Raw genomic sequence first — 25373 nt, forward strand, 5'->3', positions numbered from 1 at the left:
AAGGCACCCATAACTCCACATGTTGCGAATGCAAGAAAGTGAATTATTCATTAAGATGGATGGAAGTCCACCACAAGTAATACAGTAATTCATGGGTAAGGTACAGTCAAAGGTTTCAAAAGTTTAAATCTGGGCTCAACCCCGGGTAGCTATAAGACAGAGTAGTCAGGCTTAACTTAAAGCAAATGTTCAAAGCATTTAGAATTTCCAAAACAGTTACAAAGTCACAAACTCCACGCAATAAAATCTCATTTTATAAAAATAGAGAAAAATGTAATAAGCTAATTGGCATGGAATCAAAATACAAAAAATACAATATGAGGTACACAAGTTATGAATTTATAAAAATGTAAGTGAAAATAGCACCAAAAGCTCTAAGCGTCAATAATAGTCCATGGAAGCGATAGGCAGGGACCAGGCAGGGATTTCAGACCGACTGCGAAGAAGCCTGTGTCCAATATGCCAAGCTGGTTGGTCCTTGTCAAAGTGTAAAAGTGAAAAAGTTGAGAAAAAATTCGGGGTCCGACTTTAGAATGGGTCTTAGTCACTTTTTTAAAAGAAAAGCATTAAAAATTCTTCAAAGTAACAGAGCAGAATGGGGCTTAGTCTCTTTTTCGGAGGTGCAGGGATCATTGAGCGGGATAAAGCTGATATCCAAATGCAGTCTGATGCTTATTCTGGTGAGTGCCACTGGAGCTCTAGAGCAAATGTTTTCTATAGCTTCTAAATTTTCTTCTGGTGCCCAAACACCCACAGAGAGACACTTCTGTACAAATTTGCACCAAATATTCATTATCCTTTATGGCTGTTTATTATGCTGCTTTTTCACTGTAGTGCACATTCCCGCTATCCAATCATGTTGCAGTTCCACCACTCAACCGATTAAGATTGCATGTATACTGTGGCTTCTGTTCCATACTATTTTCCTTTTTCTTAATAGTACTTGTCTTTATTTGTTTCAAAAGTATTGATTTAAAAAACATATTCGCCCATAGCTGAAAAGCTAAGTTGAAAAATGTTCTTACTTTTGAAGGATTAAATTGTGTACTGCAGTGATTTATGTTTTTAGATTGATTGGCAATTGCTGTATTTTCATATATGCTTTTTTGTAAATCAGATAGTTGATCAATCCTGGCTGCCCCAGGGTGTGAAGGTGCCATACCTGCAAGTGCCCTTCAGAGTTAAAGGAAAGTTCAGATTCCTTCCTCCAGTCTCAGTGAAGGTGGTGGGAAGCTACCTGCTCGATACCTGCATCCTGCCGGAGATTAATGTTGATGTTGCAGTTACCATGCCACAGGTGAGTGAGTGACCAGACTGATTTCTCCTTGGCTCTTTAAAATCTTGCCACTCCTATTCACCCCTGTCATTTTCTTTCAATCATATCTCTGCTTTTTCCCCACTGATTTATCTCTGTACCCTGGATGAGGTTTCAGTCCTCTTTCCTAGTGTTTTCAAGATCGAATTCTAGGTTTTTTCGTTGTATCATATATTTGTTGGCAAAAACGAACTGTTAATGTGTGACACCCTTCTGTGTTTGGTTCTCATCTAGTGGGTGTGCGAAAGGTAATTTGGATTAAGATCTCAAAAGACCTACAACACCTTGACTCCTATTAACAAACTGTAAAATAAAAGAATCCACATATCACAACTTCAAACGTGCGTTTCCCAGCAGTACACACTCATCCCATGCCCCTACGCCATGCTTTGGGACACTGTGTCCGTGGCTGTCGTATTGGCCCTGTGCATTGCCTTATGGCAGCTGCTCCATAGGGCTTCTGTTCGGCTTTAAGGGATTTTCCTGCATTTATTGGCAAATTAAGGGAAGTTGGTTAGCCTTTGGTGTCTCAGTCCTGAAATACAGTAATAAATTATCCTAAGCTGTACGTTTGAGAGCACCCCTGGTGAGATTGTTTTAGCCCCCAGAGAAGTGAGTTTAGCTGTATCTTGATGGAGAAAGGGAAAAGGATCAGATATTACACACCACTTCCTGTGGGATGTACTCACTGGAAGAAAAGGCTTTTGCAGAATGACAGAAATGTCTGTGGACTCCTGGTCCTGCCCCCAGGCACCTAAAATATGTACATCCATACTAGCTACCTATGATAATGGGCTACTACTATACCTGCCTTAATACAGGTATGCATGGATTCAAATATTCTTGATAAAATACAGATATTAGCAAATGGACATAATAGAGTAAGCTGAATATTTGTATCCGATATTAAGTTGGTGAAAATGCTATCCTACATTTGGTCTCAGGTCGGGAAAGTTGTGTAAAACCACACTGCAAAGTTTGTTGGGACCCATACCTCTGGGCCGCTGCCTTAGTGACCGTTATGTCTCTGGAATGAACATGACTCCTAGGCATGTAGATGGTTCTTTCTCCCTCTTTAGGAGAGGACGTGGGTATATTGTGCTTGTACTGGGAAATGGCAGTTCCCTGGTGAGCGTGCTTTGCAACCCATTAGTGGGTGAGAGCGTCTAATAATCAATTACCACACGAAGTCACTAAGTGAGCTGGTGCTGGTCAAGATGGCATCGAAAGCAATAAATGTACGAAAATACAGCGTGGAAGACATTAGTACATTACGCAGAAATTAAAAAGTGATATTCTATTTCTCAGCTAGAAAACACGCCTGTCAAAACAACATAGCCCAAGACAATATACACACAACCAGATATCATTAGTTCCTGAAGGCTCATATCCCTAAGAGTTAGTTAGAATGGGTAATTAGTAAGACAATACACTTCACGAAACGTATATACTGAACAAATGACTTTATAGGTTCCAACACTAGTAATACGAGAGAGAATAGGGAAAACTCTCCTCCCAAGGAAGTGAAACTACACCACACAACCATGGCATTATTCTTAGCCATACTTTGATTGCATTTGTTGGGTTATCTCTGAGGTGTTTTTCAATTACTGTAGTTCTCAAAGTATTTCCCTTTATCTCAACTGCATAGGAAATTTTCCAAGCCAAAGACAACCTAAACCAGCGCTACCATAGGAAGCGAGCCCTGTACTTGGCCCATATTGCCTCCCACCTGTCAAAGAAAAAGTTATTTGGAAGCGTGACCTTCGCTTACATGAATGGCAGCCACCTGAAGCCGATTCTCCTCCTACGTCCGCAAGGTTAGTGTAAAAGGAACAGATTTGTTTTTCTCAGTTCCAAGGTTAGCCTGGAAGCTTGAAAAGGGCGGCACCAAATGATTGTGTTTTTACAGCGGATTTCAACTCATGCTGGAAGATGATCAAGATGTCCAGGAAATGTTCTTGTTGTTTTCATTTGGACCTTATTTCAAATGGCTTCTAGTGTGGGCTCTTTGACTTGTTGCAAAGCAAGCGGGTGCCCTCTTTAGAGGTCTGGTCTCTTCCGCATATTCTTGAGTTGAGGAATCTGCTGTTCAATGTTGTTCTTTAACTGCAATTTAACTATATGGCAGACATGTCGTTTCATACTGGATTTTATTGACCGTCTTAGACTTTTTCTATGTATATTTTGATTGCTCACTTATAGGTTTTAATAGTCTTGAATCTGGAAATCTTGTCCATATAAATAACTCACTTTAAAATGCAACATGCATAAGATAAATGCTGCTTTTGGATGACGTTTAGACTACATAAGTATAATTCACATTTCCATCTGTATTTATCCACATTTATTTTTTGCCGATTTGTATATGTAGTAATCCTAATTTATTTTGTGTTTAGTATAAAAAACTGAAGCTGCAATGGGTATATTTCGACATTTATTTATCAACAAATGTTTACTGGTCTTTGAATGTCCAATTAATTTTAATCATTCACAGTAGAATGCAGTCATTTGAAACCCTCTGTATTGTACAGCAACTTAAAGGACTGAACTGCTGCAGTTACTTAAACTTCATTAAGAAATCTTTAAAAACATTTTTAGCTTCCTTATCCGTCAATCTGCACTTCTATTGACCTATCTCTTATAATTGACAGTAGTAATGTCGAAAAGATAACCTATTTATCTGTAGTAAAATGAAATACAGACAGGAAAATATATGGTTAACTGTCTATTTTTCTTGTCAAAATCTGTCAAAACTGAGAAATGTGAGCCTTAATTGCATTATGTTTCTGCCTTGCAGTATTTGTGTGCAAAATGATTGCCCAGTGATTGTTGGTTAAGCGTTCTCTGCTCACAGTACCACTTCATCAAAGTTTGCACCACATACTGGTTCAAAGCACACACCTTTTCAAAAACATAGACTATTTCTTGATTAACCCCATTAATCTAGCAAGTATCCAATGTGTTGGTGAGACTTCAAGACCTATTTAAGAGGTGCTTAGCTGTCAACAATTTTTGCTGCTTCTAGTCGATTTTCCAGAGATGGAATGTTCCTCCAGAGTGTAGCAGAATGTTAATCATCCTGTGTAAACCTATGAAAGGTGTCATTGCTTTCAAACCATGGGTACTTGCTAGTAGTTTGCTCTTTTTGTGTAACACAGTTGTTTATACAACTCTGATTAATTGAGCACATTTCATAATGTAGTTATGATGATTTTTAGAGGATGTAAGAATCTTTACTCCTTGGTCGCCCTTTTTCCGCAGTTCAGATTTCGCTGCATGGCCCTAATAAAGTCCTGTGACTGTTCCTTTGTCATTTTTGGTAGGGCATGTCTTAAATAATCTTGCTTTATAGAAGGTTTTGAAGTTTGAGCCTTATTGCCCCTCTGTAAACTTGCTCTTCGTCCGGATTTCATGACTATCTCCTTTCTCCTGAATGTACAAGGTAAAGATGAGAAGTTGCTGACAGTACGCCTCTATGCCTGCCCCCCTCCTGGATTCTTTAAAAGCAGCCGTTTCCACCCTGGTAAAAACAATGTGAGAACAGCTTGGTTCCTGGAAAAGGCAGCTGCTGAGGAAGGTAGGTGTCAGTGGCTGTGCTCTGCTATAGTCTTGTGTTTAACCTAGATGCTTTCTTCATTAATCTGATGGTACATATAAAAATATCTGATGATACAGTATTGACCATTTTATATAGTTTATGCCACAAATAGGATTATTTTGGTTCTTTTGAAATGTTAATAGTAAAAAAAAGCTTTTACTAAACATTGACCATATTACTCCTGACCTACATTGTCTTCGTATAAATGGCAGTATCATTTTCAAAATGTGCTGCCTAACCCACAATGCCATCCACAGAACTCCATACAAAACCAACCTGCTACACATTTCGGATGGTGAAAGAGACCTGAGAAGAAGTCATTACTCTTATAAGTACAACTTCTATCTTTCGCTGGAGCGGCTGCCTCTATGTGGAACTCTTCCTCCTCAACTGTGGAAACTCACCCTGATATGCGTCTTCAGGGAACACATAAAATCCCATTTCTACAGACAATACCAAAGCTAGAATTTTTCACCCAGCTCTGCTCACTGTTATGCACATAATTATTATTCTAATTATCTCTGTCTTGTTCCTTATGTTATGTCATTTCCTCTTCTATCCTATCTGAGTCCTGATAATTGATCTTTGTGTTCAAATGTAGAATTCTATTTTATTTAATGCACTGAATTCCCTAGAGGGCCTTTTGAGGTGTAAAATAGTTCTCCCAGATAGGAGAAAGAGCGATACACCAAAGAGGCAGTTGCATTAGGTGAGGGAGTGAGAAATACATGCTTATTTTTTATTTTTCCAATATCTCAACAAATACAAAAGAGAGATACTGTTATGGGTGGAGGTGATGCATACTATGTTTATTTTCAAGAATTATTTATTTGATAAAGTGCCGCAAGTCATACCCAAAGGCGTTATTCGTTGCTTGGCTTCCTCCAAATCACATTCGCCCATTAAAACAGCCAGTTAGTAGTTGTTTTTATTGAGCTAAGTTCACACAGCTTGGGAGATAGCCATGAAACTGGTTCTTGCCCACCGGGCACTAAGAGAAAAATCTACCCCCAAATCTTGAGGCCTGAATTAGGAAAACAGACACAAATGCTTTGCCACTCGATCTCGGAGTGCAAGAGGGGCAGTAGTAACATAGTTTATCCTTCAGGTACAAAGGAGATTTGCCTAGCAGGGCAGCCTATCTTGAAAAAGATACGCTTCCTGACCGGTCGGTTGAGGGTCGTGAGAATAGGGGCTAAAGGGGAGCCAGCTGGGAGATTACAAACAAGCTGGGCTGCTGTGTTTTGTACCACTTGGAATTTGGTCAGTGGGGTATCATTGGCACCCATGAGCAATGCATTGCAATAGTCCAGGCAACTGGACCCGCATTTTCCTTGCCGAAACAGGGAGCCAGAAAAAACTTTCCTTAGCAGCCGCGTTGTGGCAATACACAACCCTATTGTAGCTGCCACATGACTTTTCATAGATGGTTCATGATCAGTTATTATGCCCAGATTTTTTACTGACTGACTGATGCCGGGGCCACCAGTCCCAAGACCAAAGCTGCTCTGCGTTGCCAAGGTGCAAGATCTCCGTCTTCTTGTTGTTTAGCTGAAGACAGTTCCTGGACATACAACCGGCAGCATTCCTCATACAGTCTTAAAAACTGTGCTTGGTGCTTTCAATGTCCTGTTTCAAAGGAATGATCAGCTGAGAATCGTCGACATAGGAAATAACTTCGAAGCCATACAATTTCATAATCTGGGCCAAAGGGGCAACGTATAAATTAAACCACGTTGAGCCTTGAGGAAGCCCTTTGATCAGAGGGAAAGAGACCCAATGTAATAATTTGAATCCGATCAATTAAAAAGTCAGCCAACCACTGCAGGACAGTGCCTTAAACAACGATCTCAATCAGTCTGTTCATCAGACTGCATGAGAAATGGTGTCAAAAATGCAAATAGATTCAGCAACACAACACAAGCATAGCAGAATCAGTCTGAGAGACTGATGGAATCTGTTACAGCCACTAGAGCAGTCTCTGTGCCGTGGTCTGCTCAGAGTCCTGATTGACAGGGCTCCAGAATCACATGGTCCTTCAAAAATGTTGCCAGCTCTTTGTTCACATAGCTTTAAAGCATTTTCCTTAATAAAGGGGGGGGGGGGGGGGGGACAAGGTGACACCGGGCGATAGTTGGTCAGATTTTCGGGCTCCCCATTAGGTATTTTAATTATAGGTACAGCAAAAGTTTTCATCCAGGCCGAAGTAATTTTTGTGGACTCCAGCGTAGGATGAAATCAAGAGAATGACAGGGATAAGCACCGTGGATAAGGTGGACACCGTCCTGGCGTTCACCGGGGATCCTGATCAGGAGTTCTAGTTCATGGACCAAAGTGGAAATAGCAAACCTTTTCATAATTTAAAAAGACATATTATGAGATGGTACCTCCTGGTCTTTCTGATAAGAGCCTGATATTACGCTCGAGCAGATTTGAAAGCGGCTTTGTCGTTCAAAAGTTTGAACGATGCCAACGTCTTTCCAGTTTTGTGCAACTTGACTTCAACCGACTTAAGTCACTAGTAAACCAGGGGGTATGCAGCCTTGAGGAGGTCTGTTTGCTAACTTTTACTGGAGCAATTTTGTCAAAAGCCATAGACAAAGTGCAATGATATTTGTCTAAGGCCTCATTAATGTCCGACTTCTGAGTCATTAATCCCCATGAGACTGCAGTGGAAAAATTCTCAGTGGGTATTTTAGACCATAGCCCTGTTCTCCACGATATCCGTCTGCTTGGTTGCATCACTGAAGGTTATCTGAAATGTAATCAAATAATGGTCTTTCCAAGTAAGTGGAAGAGAGTCATTGCAGACCACAAACGGAGAGTTTGTGAAAAGCAAATCTAAAGTATGACCCATAATATTTGTTGGGCCTCTAATACGCTGGCCCAGATTCAATGGTTCCAAATCTTCCATTACACAGTCAACTTCCGGTTTAAGGACTTCCTCACCTTGGAAATGTATGTTATGTTAGCAAGGTTTATAACGCGCACAGCTACTCAAAGAGTGTCCGGGCGCAAGCCCAAACAAAACAGGAAAGAGAAAGAGAAATTCAGTTAATAAGAAAAGTCTTAAGCTTTTTCCTAAACTCAATGGGATTCTGCATGCTACGTAAAACATACGGAGGAGCATTCCAGGCCACCGCGGCCAGATATGCCAAAGAACTGCCACCTCTCCTTTTCAGGGGATATCTGGGCAGAGAGGCCATTAGCATATTAGAAGAACGCAGATGTCTACCAGGAATATAGAACTGAAAACGCTTCCTGAGCTAGACGGGGCCTTACTCGTACTAAGCAGCATGGGCCATTACCATAACCTTTAACTTAACCCATGTTCTCACAGGCAGCCAATGAAGATTACGCAAATGTAGCCGGACACTTAAATCTCCTAACAGAAGAAAACGACTAGAAGTAAGTAGATTGGCGGGGGATGTGTTCAGTCAACAAGTGGCTGAAGCGTTTTTTTGGGCCTGCGGGGGATATATAAAAGTACTCTTCCAATGCGGCCCTATTGTTGGTTCAAGTTTAAATAGCCATATTTCCACCCAATCCTCAATAAAAAACTCAATAATGTGGACCTTGTTGGAATTGCACAAGGCGATAGCGACTACTCCTCCCGATGGACTACCGGTCCAGTTTCACCAGTTGGTAGTTGTCCTGCTGGGTCAAAGGAATGCATGGAAAGGTGAAGGCATTTAATCACGTTTCTGTAACGAAACAGAAATCAGGGGAGAGAGATGTCAACAGGTCCTAGACTTGTGTTGCATGCTTTGGTAATGACCGAACATTGAAGTATATACCTGAGAGAAAGGGCTGAATTGGCGTTGCCATACACCTCTTCTAAGGTTAGGTGAAAGAAGTATATGGGGTTTTAGTTGATGAAATAAGGGACTGCCTGCCTGCAGGTGACACCGAAGGAGTAGAGCCCATATAGGAGTTAGTTAGTAGAGGAGACATTGCCTGCAAGAGAATGAGCCGTGTAAGTTCAATGGGGAGAACAGCTTACAGGTCCATTCAGGTCTGTCAGAGCCTGGCAAATAGTTGCCAGTTGTGCGCAAGGACGCTGCAGACTAGCCAATCCTGTCATGTACTGTTATTTTTTGTATCTGAGGGCCATTTGTCCCGGCGGCCGTCTGGTGAAGACGGGCTTGCCTTGGGCACGTCTTCGCTATCATCTGGCTGAAATAGAGCATTTGAGATGAGCGCTAGACGCCAAAAAATCAGGGAGTGGGGCAGTAGCCAATGGGAGATGACCTGTCTGAACCACCCTTTCTACTCAAACAGAAAACTGAGGCGGACTGAAAGGTTTGTAATGAAAGGTGAGCAGGTATTTCTAATAGTGTTGATTAGCCTAGTGAATCCAACACAAAATACAAACCCCCCACAACACAAGAATTGGTAACAATAGTTCAAATAGACAGTAGCATTGCCATGCCAGATATCAAATTGATTATTTTATTTATTTGCTGCACTCCTTTTTAAAATTCCACTTTCATCATTGTTATATATTTTTCTGAATCTAACATTTTCTACTGTTTAGTCACTTTTTTATCTTCTGCTCATCATGTTTTGGAATGCCATAGCTCTCTGTGCTGCGTCGAACTTTATAATGCTATAGCACTCTTCTTTTTATGGTGTAGGAATTCTAAATCTCCCTCCTGCTCAATTTTAGAATTCCAAATCCCATTGCTGCTTGTGGTTTTAGAATTTTAAAGCTCGCTGCTGCTTGTGTTTTAGGAGTTCCAAATCTTCCAACTGCTTATGGGCCTGGAACTGTGAAGCTCTTTGCTGCTTATGGTTTAGGATTTATAAGGCACCCCGTTGCTAACGTATTTTTCTCATAATGCTTAGTCGAAATCCTGAATATCATGGTTGCTTGCTGTTTTAGGGTTCTAAATATGTCCGGTGCTGCTTACTGTTTTGTATTTATAAGGCTACTAGAAACTTTGGAATTACCGGGTGTTAACTTTGACTTCAGCCAACACCTTGGGCTGCTGCTGTCACCCTGACTCTGTGTAAGTCTTTACTAGCACAGTACCTTACTATAAATGATTTCACCACTTAGGACCCACTGAGCCTCCGACACCTCACTACAATAACTCGCTGCTCACCGACACAGTCCTGGAATCTCATCTGCATTTCCTGTCCAGTGCCAGTACCGACTTCCCTGGCATGAAAGATGGCATCTCCATTCTGAAAGTGTGGCTGCACCAACGGGAATTAGACAAGGTAAGGAGTAATGGGTATATGAATCTTTGCCGCCCCTCGCTTCTCCCATATAATTGGCTTTTATTGCTTAGCTTGTTATTAAATTGTGATTCCATAAAAAAGTGAGCTCTAATAGAGTTACTAAAAATAATTTATGGTTCTGTATAAATTCCCAACAGGGCAGTACAGCAGTTTGTTCAAATTTTAAATAATATGTGTATGGTAAAGCAAGACCATCAAATAGATTTAAAGCTATAGATGGAGGTAAGGCCTCTAACCCCACCTTCATTGACAGGTTTGTATAGCAAATAAGAATATAGATTTGTTAATGGGGCAAATGTCTCTGTAACAACAGTTTCATTTTTGTTATTGGTTGAAAGTGGAAGATCAAAAAGACTGGAAACAGGTTGTTTTTTTGTCCAAGTTAAATTTGGGCAGGATGGCTTTATCCTGACTGCAATAGAGTAGCACATCTCTGATTCCTTTGCTTCAGCTTTTTCCCCCTGACATGGACAGGAACTATCCAGATAGTATTTGCATTGGTCACCTTTAGATGAAATAATCTTTTAGATCTGACTTATCTGTTGATCTTTGGGAACGTTGAGCCACCTGCAAAGGTGGTCTACACTACTTAAAAAAATTGTTTATACAATTTTAATTATTGCATGTATCCAAACAAATTCAGTATAATTAAAAAATAAATGGCTTAGTGTTCAGGAGAAGTAAGGGGATCAACCGCATTTGAAATAGAGTGCAGACTGAGCAGCCTGGCCTAGCCTGCTTTCTGTGGTTCCCCTTTGGACTTCTTCACTAGTACTGTTTAGTTATTATGATTTAATAGCTTGAAGCTTTTTCCGCTTGGCTTTAACAGGAGCTTTGCATTATCTTTTGTAATTGTAACTAAGTATTGAATTGTTTGTTGTAATCTGACAGACTGTTGAACCTGCCCTTCCCCATCTTTATTGTGCCTTCTACTGATCTAGATGGGCTGTTGTGTGGATGTCTTTCTGAAATAATGATTGGTCAACACAGTGAGTCCTTTCCTAGAAGAACATTGGAGTCTGAAATGGAAGTCCCTGAAGTGATCATCTTTACTTTTGGGCTTCTCACACCACATCTTTTTTCTCCCTTCCAGGGTTTTGGCGGTTTCAATGGCTTTGTAGCATCGATGCTTGTCGCCTACCTCCTTTCAAAGCACAAAATCAATAAGCTGATGAGTGGATACCAAGTCCTGCGGAACATTCTTCAGTTCTTGGGTATGTGACGTACGTATGCGTGGATGTTGGAAACCTAATGTTGCATATTTCTTATCCAGAGTGTTTGCTTTCGTTTTCGCCGTGGTGACATTGAAGACGGTAAGTTAGAAATGCAGCTGGAGGTCAGTAGTTCTCTTGATAGTGTTGCCCTCTGCATACTGTGGTATATACTAAAAATGGTGCACATTGCTAAACCTCCTTGTGCCTCTTAGGTGGATTATTTGCCTCATTCTCTGCACAGAGCTGCCACTAACAATTCCTATTTCTTTAATTGTTAGCTGATGAAAAATCCTGTGACAACGGAACTCTTTCTAATTCCTTTGAACTGATATACTTTGTCGATGCTTCACCAAACTGCTTTCATCATAAAGGCAGATCAGCTGCAGTGTCGAGTTGTACAAGCTGTTCTTTTGGTGCTTTCAACTTTTGACCTTCTCAGCAGATGAAGTAACTTTTAACAAACTTGTCTTCTCTATACTGTACTTCTGTAGCTCTCTTATTCTCAGTTTTCTTCACACCACTCCAAGTCATAGACGAGTAGTGTGCGTTTTTTTTGTTTCTTCACCACAGTGTATTGATCTTGTTCATGATCGCTTCAGCATCAATTTAGTTTGCCGCCAGCTCTATGTTTTGTCCTTTGTTTTGAAATTAAAATTAACGTGCATTGCGCCAAGATGCAATAAAAAAATAATGTATTTGGGGAATTAGGGTCGAGTCTCAGCATCAGCACAATTTCGTGTTTCGTGTGATGGGCAAGTCACATAATCTCCCCGTGCCTACTGAAAATGAATGTGTCCTTGTGTAATTAAACTAGTGCTCTTGTAAGGCACTTCAATACCTTCGGGTTGAGGACCACGCTTTATAAAACAACCAAAAATAAAGTAAAAAGAGGAACTAAGCCTTTTGCCTCGTAAATCATGTTTACGTAACTTGGTTCTGAAATTGAGAGGAGGTTGTATATTTTTTGCAACCATGGTGTTCTTAGTAATTTCCTATACATAAGTACCCTGGAAAACCTGAGCTTATTTCTCAGAATGGCATGCTTATTATAGAAGCATATGCATAGTTAACATCTCCAATTTGTATAACTTTTTTGTCTATCTTGCTGTTTAATCCAAACGGTGGTGGGAGTGGCCTGATCTATCGTGGTTTTATCAAGTGTTGCATTGTTATGGTGATGGCCTCTTTGATGTCTACTATAGTCATCAATCCAGCTTTCACGAGGCTAGTGTTGAAGATTTTTTGTCACAACAATCTCTCAATTTGCAATTTAACATTTTTAAGCTATATTTATATAATTCCTTACTAAAACGTGTCCAAAACCTGAACTGTATCAATTTTGCTTCATGTATATGTAACGGGCCAGAGGATAGTCTTACATCTATATAGGATAATAATGATAGTGAACTGCTTTCCCCCTTTTGTGTATGTATTGCATAGGATAATCCAGAATTTAGTGAGAGAATGTTACTGCAGGCCTGTAGTGTTCCTAGAGCAAACCCATAGCTTTATTTGGTTGATGCTAGCATTACATAAGACAAGCAGGTGTTTTTATGTCCAGTTAAATATTCAGCATTATACTTTACACAATCTACTTGCATCGAAATGTAGCATATTTTTATTTTAAATATTGTATATTGAAGAAGTTAATATTATGTGTCATTCACGCAGTGACAGTGGTAGAAGTGTGGCGCAGCAGCCAGAGTGGCTGACTCCGGAGCGCAGGGCTCTCAGTTTGGTCCCTGGTGGCAGCTCAGCTCAACATCATGTGACTCTGGAAAAAGGTCACTTTATCTCCCCAATGATGTCTTGAAACCCTTAGGGGTGATTCGTTTGCGCTTTACAAATACCGGATTTGTTTACGCCCCTTCCATCCCACATGAATTTAACATCAGGAGTCAGAACTTCTTGTTCCAGTTGCAACCACCCCATCATCCTGCTCACAGTCCACTCTAGTGCCATAAGATCTAGTCCTGATTTGGGGCCTAGGTGGAAAATGGGGTATGGCTGATCATCTATAACCTCTGCATTGGTATCATTTAACTCTTTTAGTGGCTGAAGCACTCTGCAAAATTACTAAGTCCTTAAAACAGACTCTCCCTGCCTTTGAAAATGAGAGAAACCTCAGCTCAGTCTATTTCCTCCACATTTACAACAATGCAAGTAAAAGGAGAAACTCGGTCTCAGAGGTCAGTGTCCTTTAATCTGAACTCTACTGGATGTAAGGAACTCTTGGGCTGCCTCCGGTTGGGTAAAATAGAATATATTACATTTATATTTTACCCTGAGGTCACAGGAAAGCCTCCAATCTATTTCAAACATTTCATTCTTCCCTCATTGTAATACCGGTCTCTTGAGGTTCGTAGTCCAACTCAAGCCAGGGAATATTTGCACATTTGCTGCCATCCTGCTCGTCTCCATCTTCCTTGCAGCCTCCCCCTGTCCAGGGCTTGATGATTCCAACACCGCAGCGGAACCCTTCCCAGCACCAGAGTGTCCAATCATGGAAAGTCTCATAGCTCTCATAAACATGACTGGCAATTTTATCAGAGAACACATTGTTTTGTGAAAATCTTTAACCATTCTTTATTAACTACCTTTCAAAAGACGAGTATGCAAACCCAGTTTTGGAAACTCTTGGGGTGTCGCTTCGTTTTTGCAATACTCAATTTAGTCTGTAGGTGGGTCAGAGAGAAGATTGAACGTTGCTCAAAATGAATCTTATGGTCCGCTAATTTATTCTCCCTCCCGCCCCAGCTTCCATATTAGAGTCAAACGTCCCACTGCCTTCTCATTGTTGATTATCCTCACTTTGATTTCATCTAATTCCCCATCCAGTTAAGATATTTAGGACTTTATTCTCTGGTTAGGAGACTTGATCTACTGAAGACTAGTGATTAGTTTGGCTGTGGGTCTAATAGGTTGAAAGCATTGTCACCAAATGTCCTGCCACAAGACGTCATCAACCTATTCACCAACTTGAACCTACCACCACTTTATACAGTGACATCTTAGCATTCCACATTTTTGAATCCTACCAAGACATACAAATAAATATTCCATTATACCCCAGCGCCTTTGCCATTGGTAGAAGGAGGAATCCTAACACATCCTTATTTGCCCGCTCACAAAAATAACAATGAGAAAGTTACACCAGAGCAGTGACATCTTACTTCTAGATGGTCTCCCTCTCAAACACTTTTTCGATAATGAAGCATTTACCATATAGGGAGATCATTGGGGTGTCCTTAAGGTCTCACATAGAGGTGTCTTAATCTGAATCCCCTCTGCCAAGGCCATCTGTATACTCCTCAAAACCATTCTGTTCTTTTTCTAAATAAGTCCATTCACTTGGGAAGCATAAAGTGCAGTCTTCTTGTGCTCTTCAGCCACATTACACAAACATTCTTTTATCTCTTCAGAGACAAACTATATTACATTATCCAAGATAAACTTGGGCACTAATTCCTTAGCTGTCCTTAATGTCCATTATGAGCCAGGTTGATTATCTACCTCCCTCCTACCCCTCCCACACACCTATTTGGACAGCCCTCTTTAGGGTTCCATCCCCAAATGTTCCAGTTTATCCCTCGCTTTCCAGAATTGCTCATCCTTATCATTCCCTCGCCCATATCTGTATTTCATCACATTCTCCAGCACTTTATCCATTTCCTTCATTGCAATCTCATTTTATAGGCAAGCTAATTTTTAATCTCTTTTAAAAATCAAATTCTGTCATACCTTGTGGTCTAATAAAGGTTACTATCTCAGGTGTATTCTCAAAAAAGGTAAAAGGGACCCCCTGAAGCTAGTTAGCGTTCCTAGGACAAGGCAACATTACTTTAAGTAGGAATAATTCCTAGGCAACTGGATACCTGTCTGAAGTCAGGTGTAACACATACAAATTGATAAACCGGAACCTCAGTGTACTGACAAAGAAAGTTAAAAAAATGTGTTCATTTTATTATTGCGTTTAAAAATTATAAAACAATTTCAATATCACATACATATCATGGACTGACAATACATAGAGAATAATTATTTCATCAAGTCATAAAAGAACAAGAATATCAACATCAAATGGTAAAATGTTACAAGGGTTTCGGAAAATGAAGTAGATAAGATGACAATCTCTACGCGCGTTTCAGCATATAATACGCCTTCTTCAGGAGACCGCTTGAATTTCTATAGATGCAAAACATTTAGACCTAAATTGACGTTATATATATGTATATATATATAACAATAAAGTACACTGAGGTTGTTAAAAGGGAACACAAGGTGCATGAGGGGTATGAGATCTACTGTGGTGTTACATCAAAAAACACTCAAGAAAAAGTATACTTGAGGGAAGTGGACTCCAATTTGAATGGAGAGAATGATAGAAAACAGAATACCAAAGGAACTAAATAAGAGGTGCAAGGTGAACCCCCGAAAAAGTGATGAAGGAGTTGAATTGTGAAAGAAAGAAACTATGTGAGCTAGTGACCAAAGTACGTGAAATGAAGTGCCTCTATATTGAAAAATTGTTGGACCTTACCTGCAGGTTGTATGGTTTAAAAAAACCTCGGGGAGCTGGACAACATACTTAAAATGATAGAAGCAGCTGTTAAATAAAATGAACAAAATGGATTTGAGTCAGCCTATTGAATTAAGCATCTTGTTAAGGAGGCTGTGTTGATGAGAGCTAATTACCTATCTGATGCAGTAAGGGTGCGAAGTCGAGGATAGAAGACAGCACAAAGAACTGGTCTCAGGACTGCAACAAGGAGGATTGAAGGCATTAAATGTGGTATAATCAGACATTTGGCCATGGAAAAATTAGCTGAATTATACAAAAAAGGCCATGTAAATAAAACTACCTGGTCGTGTGTGGTACAACAACCAAGAAAGAAGGTTGACCGCAAAAGATAGGAGGCTAGGTCTGTCCAGTTGGGGAACTTTAACAGCCGTCTAATGAAACCGATCAGGCTGAAATACACAAACAATGCGAAATTTAGTGAATAAACTCATCCTCTTTGCAACAGGTAATGCTACCCTTTTCGAGCAGTGAACCCACTATCCATATACAGTTACCTGGGGTGAAATGTAGCAGTGGAGATCCCAGGTCCTGAATGAACAGTAAAATATATACGTTTTTGAGGGGACGTCAAAGGCGCCTACAAATGATAATCTGCAAAAAAAACAGCAAGACTGTATTGTAACTGCATATACAGGATGGTGTCAAGATGAGGATGTAAAAAACAAATAGAATATTATATGCGGAAATGTACATGCAACTACCCTATCCACGGAGTAACAAGAATGTGGCAGGACCAACTGCGAGTATAAGAATACACGGTGTGAACTAAATACCAACGGATGGTGAAATATTAGGTCCATGCACAACAAAATAAGGGAAGGGCAATCCAAAATTAAACAAGCCTTGAATTAGGCTCGATGACGACCGAACGCTAATACTGAGAAGCTAGTACTGGACTAAACACGAGCTAGGACCAGAATGGTCCTGTTATGTGGTCAGCGATACAATCTAAGGGGCAAGAAATAGACTTACAGATAGCCTCGCGTGTGCACGTCTGCCAGGGATCCGCAGCCGAAGATAAAAGCTCGGGAATGGCGTTTACGCGGTTTTTAAACCTGCCAGCGTCTCAGAACGTCAAGGCGCAGTGTGCGCGATAATGACGTTACGTGTGGGTGTAGGGAGTGGATACAAACCGCGAAAAGCTGGTGCACTTACCAAACATTGGTCGTGGCCCATATGTATAAAGTAACATAGAGCAAGGACGGACGTAAAAGCGCAAAGCGTGCGATGATGTTGTGAATGGACAAAAGGAAAGAATGCCAGTACAGAAAGACTGGAATGCTAACCTGACAATGATAATGGCCTATAATTGAAAAATAGCAAACTATTAACACTAAGACCAAATAAAAATGAAATAATAATGACTCCAAGATAACAAGGAATATAATGTGTACAATGTAGTACTAGGGTAATTACAGGTAAAAATATATATCAGTTAAATAGACACTGGCAGAGAACTCAATGTCGTACAGCAATAGAGGGCCAGTCATCTGGTATTGTACTTACTGGCATTCTCCGGTGTAGCCTGTCCTGTCCTTTTTGATGAGAACGTCAATACAAGGGATTTGTGGTTAAATTTTGCAATAAAAGGAAGGCCCTGCAGAATAATCAGAAAACTCTTTATGCCAAATCCTCACTTTCATTCATTGAATAGTTCACCTCTGCTTCTGTAAGGCAAAGGCAACCATGTGCTCATCACCCTTATCTTCCTGAGTCAGAACTGCTCCAAACCCCTTTAAACTTGCATTGATTATGGCAATAGTTTTCCTTTTGCCATCAAATTGGCTTAACACCTTACTGTAGCCAATCTCTGTTTCACCCTGTCTAATGCCCTCTGGTGACCTTCCCACCATTTAAAACTTGCTTCTTTCTTAATCAAAACATATAAAGAACTCTATATACGCCAAGTATTCTTTGGAAACCTTAAGCAATATTTCACAAACCCTAGAAAAAATCTGACCTCATCCTTATGCCATGCCGCAGGCAATTTATCAACTGTTTCAACCACTTGACTGAATGCCGATGATATGTCCATGATACTGATCACACATTTTTCCCAACACTGCCTACATTTCCAAAGCAGGTATGAGTCCACACAAATATTTTTATTCAAGTCCTGTAGGTTTGCACACATCCGGAACATATGTCCCCCTACATTAGTTGTGAGTGCTAACAACTCCTAATCTCTTTCCTCAATCACTCCAGTTCTCACCAGTCTGTTCAACTCTTCCCTTAACAGCACCATCATCCATTTCAGAACAAGTCTTACACTATGTACAAGTGTGCATCCCCTATCTGAGACTTATCTCTCTTACCTCTGAGTCCTTAAAGTTCAGGAATTTACCAACACTTCTTTATGTACCATCGTATTTTTGGTGTACCTCCCACATTCTTCCTGTTGTAGTGAATGTGCCAGATGGTCACCCTTTGGTTAAGATGAGGAAATATACTGAAGACAGATGATAAAGCAGATGATTTCATTAGTTGAAACCTACCTAGCATCCTACCACATCTACTCTGAATTCAGAGTCTATTACCATAGTTGATGTGACAAAACATATTACATTGTCTGTGACAGAGGTGAGAGAAATTATAGCAATGTGCATGCTATGAAGAAATTTAAAAAACAAAAAGGAATTTGGCCAAGAAAGGGTGTGGAGCAAGGAACTTCAGGGAGGGGTACTTTGGGAGTGTCGTGTAGTTCCTATATATCCTATACAGTATCTGCTCGTCTGGATAACATAAACTGTGGGTTGGTGGCAGACTGTTTCCGAGCTGACAGTGCCACTAAAATCTCCTCTTATCGGGGAGAGAATAGTTTTTGGCAACTTCAGAACATGACAACCCTGATCCCCCTCTCCCCCCAGGATCGTGGAAACAATATACTACTTTTCGCTCAGTCACTCGTGCTCACTTAGTTTGTCTCAGAGATACACAGAATAAACAGTCTGGGCGTTTTAATAAGGATTTATTGAACAGTTGTTATTCTAGTGTAGAATATATTTGCTGTAATAACCATTAGACCGTAGCAGAGATACATGGTTAGCAGTACTACGAAAGTAACGGGAAGGTACAGTTCTACCCTTTTGAAGTAATCATAAATATATCAAAGTACATAAAACACATGATAAAAAAAGTGTGCACTCCTACGATGCCTCCCGAAGTAGATGTACCTAGCATCTGTGTAGGTGTTATGCCAAGAATCCCTCTACAGTCTAGTCAACCCCATTACTTATGAAAGGAGAGAATATAGGACCCCGTCCTGGTCTCAAGTTGGACACCCGACGAGGGATGTTCGACCACTGCGAGCTGGAGCGTCTGCGTGCAGGATCCTCAGCGTCTCTGGTCAGTGTGTCAGCCTGGAAGTCACGGTCTTCTCTATCTGTTGAAGCAAGACATGATGTATATATACCACCAGGTCTCCCAGGGGTCCTACGTTGCTGTGTTACTGTGTCTGCCTAAAGGATGACGTTGGGCTTGAACTTTAACATAGATATTATACAGGAGATGTTTGTCCTGCTGTGCTTCCAAGAAGCCTCATGCATAATGTATGAGTATCGAATCGGGGAAAAACCTGCGTTCTAAATGCAGTGTCGTATCTAGGTAAAAGGTCAGTCCCTATGAACTGTTATGTATGAAATGTAGGGAAGGATATAGGTGAAAGGTTGCAGTGTTATCTGCGCCTATATAGGGTACCTATATGGAATATAACGGGAGAAAATATGCCGAGATGCTTTAAGTGTGAAAACCTAGGGCACTTGTTTGTGCTTGTAGTGTTAGCAAAAAAGCAATCCGTTTTCAGGATTCGTGGACAGACAGAACACTACAAGCAGTGTGCAGGATGGGAACTTGCAATAAGTTGAGCAAAATGGAAAGAAAGAGAAAAGGATTTGTTGCAGGTGGACAAGGACCCAGAAACACAGTCTACTCTGCATCCATCGGCCTCTGGAACTGAAGCCTGAATGCTTCCCCTGAAATGATAGCTGCAGCTGAACAGATGATTTTGAGGCACTTTGCAGAGCTCCTCTGGCTTCATCCCTGTGTTTAATATTTTAAGTGAATGTTTTCTAGTTTGGCAAACAAAGCATTCTGCAGAATTATGAACTACTAAGCTCCATATGATGGCAAACCCACGAAGAACTTAGGGATTTGGTTTGACGAAAAGCTGAGCTTTGGCCCTCAGATTAACAAGCTGACTGGTATGTGCTTTGGCATTCTGAAATCATAAAAGAATTTCTTCCACTTCTCCCAATCCCTGCAAGGGAAACGGTTACCCGTGCCCTGATCACCTCGTACCTTGACTACACCAATCCCTTGTACGTTGGACTGCCCAGCTATTTACTGAACAAGCTTTAGGTAGTAAAGAATGACTCACTTAAAACTCTTCTTAACCTACCAAAGAGGGTCAGCGTCTGGCAACTTGCGAAACCTACACTGGCTGCCTGTGAAAGAGAGGGTGATTTTCAAGTCCCTGGTAACGGCACATGCAGCTGCCCTCCATGGGCTTCGACCGGTGTATTTGAGAAAGCGTTTCAGGTTCTATGTCCCTTCCAGGCAGCTGCACTCTGCTATGATGCTTATGGCTCCTACTCCGAGCTTCCGCCAAAAAAGGGTAGGAGGCAGCTCTTTTTCATAAATGGCAGTGGTGGCCTGGAACCACCTCCCACTGGGCTTGTGTCGCCTTCAGGATCTTAAGATCTTTAGGAAGAGAATGAAGACCTTCCTTTTTGTCTAGCCTGTTTCTTCTTTCTTTTTTTCTTTCCACAGGGCTTGCACCGGGCCACTCTCTTAAGTAGCTGTGCGCGTTATAAATTCCATATAACATACCATAACATAAAAATTGCTATAAAAGATACAGGACTCTGGTACATGCCGCATATAGAAGGTACCATATTCCATAATGTCACTCGTGCACATGACTCCTAATCAGTTTTTTTTTTTTTACAGAATGGCTCCGTCACGCTAACACGTCTGTTCTTTTTCTTTTTTTTTTTTACTACTGTGTATTTGCCTTTTATGATCTATTCATGTTTATTGATAGTTGAATTGCAGAATTCTTTCCAGAGTAAAGATAACCTCCCTCAGGCATATTGCTTGCAATAATGAGTCTATCGCGATTCTCAAGAGGCATCAATCATATAATATGAAACTACCAGCACAGCGAGAATTTTAGTTTTTTTTCTTATTCCTAATGCTGGTGATTTTCTTTCTTTTCCCAGCTACTACTGATCTGACTGTCAATGGGATCAGCCTGTCAAAGTCTTCAGATGCTTCACTGGTAAGGTCGCTGCTGGGTTTGGAACTTGTAGGGTGGGTGACGAGAATCGCTGGAGGACTGCGCTAGTTGAGCTTTTGAAGTATAGAATCATTCATTTCCTAAAAGTAGCAAGTTAGTAAGGAACTGAATAAACAGGGTATATAGGTAAGGGGAAATAGAAGGTGGATTGTGTCATCAGTAAATGCACTTTATGTGTAGGGTTTTTACACATTTTATTTAGATGAAATGAGTGTTCTTACTGTGGGACTAACCCTTATTTTACATGTGTTTTCAAAAAATAAAAAATAATTGTTTAATAATGGTAATATGTATGAAATGTGTATAAATGTGTTATATTGTACGTTTTTATTAACTGAACAAGGCATTTTTTTCATTCATTCATTTCTGTAGCATGCCTTTTCTACTGCCTAGGTGATTCTGGAATACCTCTGAAGCCTCAAAACTTTAAAAGATTTACTCCCCTGTAATTTTGTAACATTAGAGACTGTTCAGTTCTGATTCTACAAGTCATTTCTCTTACTTTGAAGTGTTCTGTTTGATTTTAAGGTTATTTTTGCTACTTGAAATCTCTTTCTTTGATAATCATTTTTTGCTATGTTAACTTATTTGTAAACTGCTGCTTCTGCCTGACAATTGTACGTCTTGGAATTGAGAAAATACAACTGAGGGATGTACTGCAACAAAAGGGTTTAAAGTTGATGAATAACCAGGTTTTATGTTTTTCTTCCTGAAAGTGTCTTCAGATTTTTCCAATCTGATATCTGGAAGTAAGGTATTCCAATATTTGGCCTAAGCAACTCCAGTGGGTTTTACAAAAATGTCTGGGTATATTTGGTCTTCCTCTGCAAAGATAAAAGATCTTTATCTGGCGTCATCTAATGAGGCTTTCAAAAGACAAATAAACTTAAAAACAGCTTGGTGGTCTCCATTGAAAGCCCTTCCTTATAACCAAATACCATATCTATGAGCTTTCATACCTGCTGTTTACTTGTTTGTCCCATGAAAAAAAGATTATTGCTTTCCTGAAGCGCAGTTTGTAATTGAACCCCTAGTCCTGATGGCCTGTAACTTGTTAACACACGTCCTTCATGCCCTTGAATTAGACTTTTATGGGAATGTCATGCCAGCCAGTGACATGTCATCCATGATGGATATGTCATTGACATGATAACAAGTTTAAGTTGAAGAGCTATTATTCCAATGGCTTTAACTGGCCAGCAAGTCATTTCTACTGCTCTTTAGAGCATAACAGGTTGCCCTAAATGGGTTTCTTCCCAAGAAATGTTATTTGTTTGTAAAGGTAGATACCAGATATTGATACATCCTTTATATTTATGATCACCTGTCTATTCTTTTTTTAGAGGCCTTTAGAAGGTTGTGGAAATCTCAGACATGCTTTGAAAATGTCCTGATAGCAACTCCACAGTGCACATTATTTTGTATTTCCTCTTAAGGCTGGCAAATTTGAAATGTTTTTTAAAGTTTTGATCGAAAATGTTATGTATCTAAAAGCTGTAGTGCAGGGGACTATTTAATGAGATGTTGTTTTTTTTCTGATGGGGCAGAAGGGGTGGTGGAACTTGCAGTTTAGGGATGGTGGAAGATAGAAAGAGCAAAGTTTTTTCCCAGTGGATGGAGGGCTGAAATCTGCGGAGTATGAAAGGAAGCTTGCTGGAGTGGCATATGTGAGGAAATTAAGGAAAATGTATGTTTTTCAAGAGATTGATAGGATAATAGTGGGGACAATTTTGCAAGCAAATTTACGAGTCTCAGTCTTTTCTTTAGCCTTTCTACAAGTGAGCATAAATAGCCTTATTCATAAAACCCCATGCTGACTAGTCAAATATGTACACTTATAGGATTAAAACAGTTTTTTTCTATGCCTTTCCAAATCCAAGGAGTACTTTCATGACTAAACATTCGTGCAAATGAAATGTAATCAGCCATTTGCACTTTATTTTTTGCTTATCCTCTGGGAAAATACATTCCTGTACGGAGGAACACCACCGTCTACGGTACCACCAATTTTGAGGGTGTTTCTCTCTGCATTCTCTTGCTAGAAGCCTATGTACTTCAGCTCTAGAAGAGAGTAAATCGCGGATCGGATCTAGAATGAGGTGTGTAAGAAGCTGGCTCTGTATATACTAGACCAAAGTACGGTATTGTGTGCATAGAGCCAAGATATCCCCAGAGGTATAGAAGAGGCTAAATGAGATAATCGCTAACAGCTCAGTTTGTAGTAGTGTGGGCGAGCAGTTAGAATTTTCAGGAGGGTGTGTTAAGCATTCATTGTATTCACTCAATCAAGGACTGATTAGACACACTCAGAGACAGAATCCAGATCAATTGGGTAAGTATAAAAAAGGTATACTTATGTTTATTTTCTATAACCAAGCAGGGTTTGGTAAAGGTAGGTAGAATGTACTTTCAATTGTAAATCTTTACACAGAAATACAATTGGGAATGGATTTGAAATCGTTACAGGTTTGTATATGCTTTAAAACCAGTTTGAATTACATATAAATTACTTTTAAATTACATCAACTACTTGGAGTGATATGCCTAATTACATCGTGGCTCCTACAATACGAGGAGAGTAAGACTTTTTCAGGTGCAGGGACTGCTTACGAGCAGGCAACTCGATTGTGGAGCAGAGCCCCTGGGGTTAGGATTAGCACTGCAGGGGCCAACAATCAGCACAGGAGTTGCACCACCAGCGGCACGCATGCGGCCGATTGCAAAGTGCCAAGGAGACTTGGGGAGCCCTGTGGAATGCGGTGGAGAACTTCTGTTTAGAAGAGATGCTGCAGGCTCTTGAGGATTTCTGGACACATTGTTGGGCCGACCAAGACCGTGAGGGTCCGGTGTAGTGATGCTCTTTGGCGTTGTTGTCTTACCAGCTCCGGTCGCAGCCAGGATCCACTTGAAGCGCGAGGTAGGTAGAGAATCACCAGAGCCCAGGTCAGGATCACTGGGGATACCTCCTGGTGGTGTTGGGCAACTCCAGTTCGGCCCCGTAGGCTTCGGGTTTAGAGTGGTGCAGAACTGCGGAGCTGCCTGGATCCATGTTGTGAGTTGGAAGTCCTTGCTTAGCAAATCTGGCGCTCACAGGAGGAGCCAGGTCCTCCTGGCTCTGGGGGGGCTGCTGGACACGACTGGTTGCTGCTGTAGTCCGGTCTGAGTTGGGACAGGCTGGTAGGCCTAGGGTAGTTGGTGTCCTCTTCCTGGGTCAGCACGGCCCTTCGGTCCTTAGGGTAGGGTTGGCAAAGGTGGGCACACTTCTCCTCCAAACTTGTTTTCCCACCGATTCTCCCTCCCGAAGTGGGGGCCAGAACTACCGGTGGGAGCCAGTTGCTGGGTCAGCAAGAGGCAGGGACAGCTTACAAAGGTTCAGGCCTTTTGAAGCTTCCTCTTTCATGGACTCAGCCCATCCTGGGGGAGGAGGCTTGACATCTCTGCCCAGGATGGGCTTTGTTTCTGGACCCAGGGAGTGTAGTATCTCTCCCCAAGGGTCATGAAACCTGTCTGGTGGTGGCAAATGGCAGGCAGCCATTCAGGAACAACACCAGGGCTGTTCGTTTTTCGGGGGGCATCTCTGAGGGCATTTTACATTAAATCCCACACTGGCATTGGTGTGGATTTAATGTTCCAAAAGGTTTGCTTCCAAACTTCCCAGGTTTTAGTGAAGCCATTATGGAGCTGTAGAGTTCCTAATGAACTACTCCCAGACCATATACTGTTTATGGCTTTACTACACTTACAATGTCTAAGAATGGACTCAGACAATGTAGGGGTTCAGTGCTCGTGCAACTGTACCCTCACCTGGGGGCTAGTTCATCCTGCTGGACGGGTGGCTTACCTAGGCCCCAGGCAGTGTGTTGTAGACATGGCACACATGGGTGTGTGCGATGTTGACTCTTCACTTTTCTCTGTACCAAAACGAGCAGCCTGCAATTGCAGTGTGTGGTTATTAGGTTGCAAGGTCCCTAAGGGTGGCACAATAGGTGCTGCTGCCCTTAGAGACCTTACCGGGTCACAGTGCTCTTGGTACAAAGGTACAGTTTTGGGAAAGACCCCGGCCCTGGGAACCTGATTGACAGGGACCCAGGGAACATCAAGTCAAAATGCATCGGATG

The 25373-nt window shown here is 41.0% G+C and overlaps 1 protein-coding gene across 1 annotated transcript in view; it reads left to right on the top strand.

The window, feature by feature from the left end:
- NOL6 (nucleolar protein 6) overlaps positions 1-25373 on the top strand; it is a 398079-nt gene that overhangs the window by 82108 nt on the left and 290598 nt on the right. Inside the window, exons 4-9 of the mRNA XM_086960307.1 lie at positions 1118-1297; positions 2967-3135; positions 4761-4895; positions 9979-10142; positions 11257-11377; positions 21179-21237. Of these exons, the coding sequence (XP_086816433.1) occupies positions 1118-1297; positions 2967-3135; positions 4761-4895; positions 9979-10142; positions 11257-11377; positions 21179-21237 (828 nt within the window). The remainder of the gene's footprint in view (positions 1-1117; positions 1298-2966; positions 3136-4760; positions 4896-9978; positions 10143-11256; positions 11378-21178; positions 21238-25373) is intronic.

The sequence above is a fragment of the Lissotriton vulgaris genome, chromosome 3_1 (genome assembly GCF_964263255.1).
Source record: "Lissotriton vulgaris chromosome 3_1, aLisVul1.2, whole genome shotgun sequence".
Lineage (NCBI taxonomy): Eukaryota > Metazoa > Chordata > Amphibia > Caudata > Salamandridae > Lissotriton > Lissotriton vulgaris.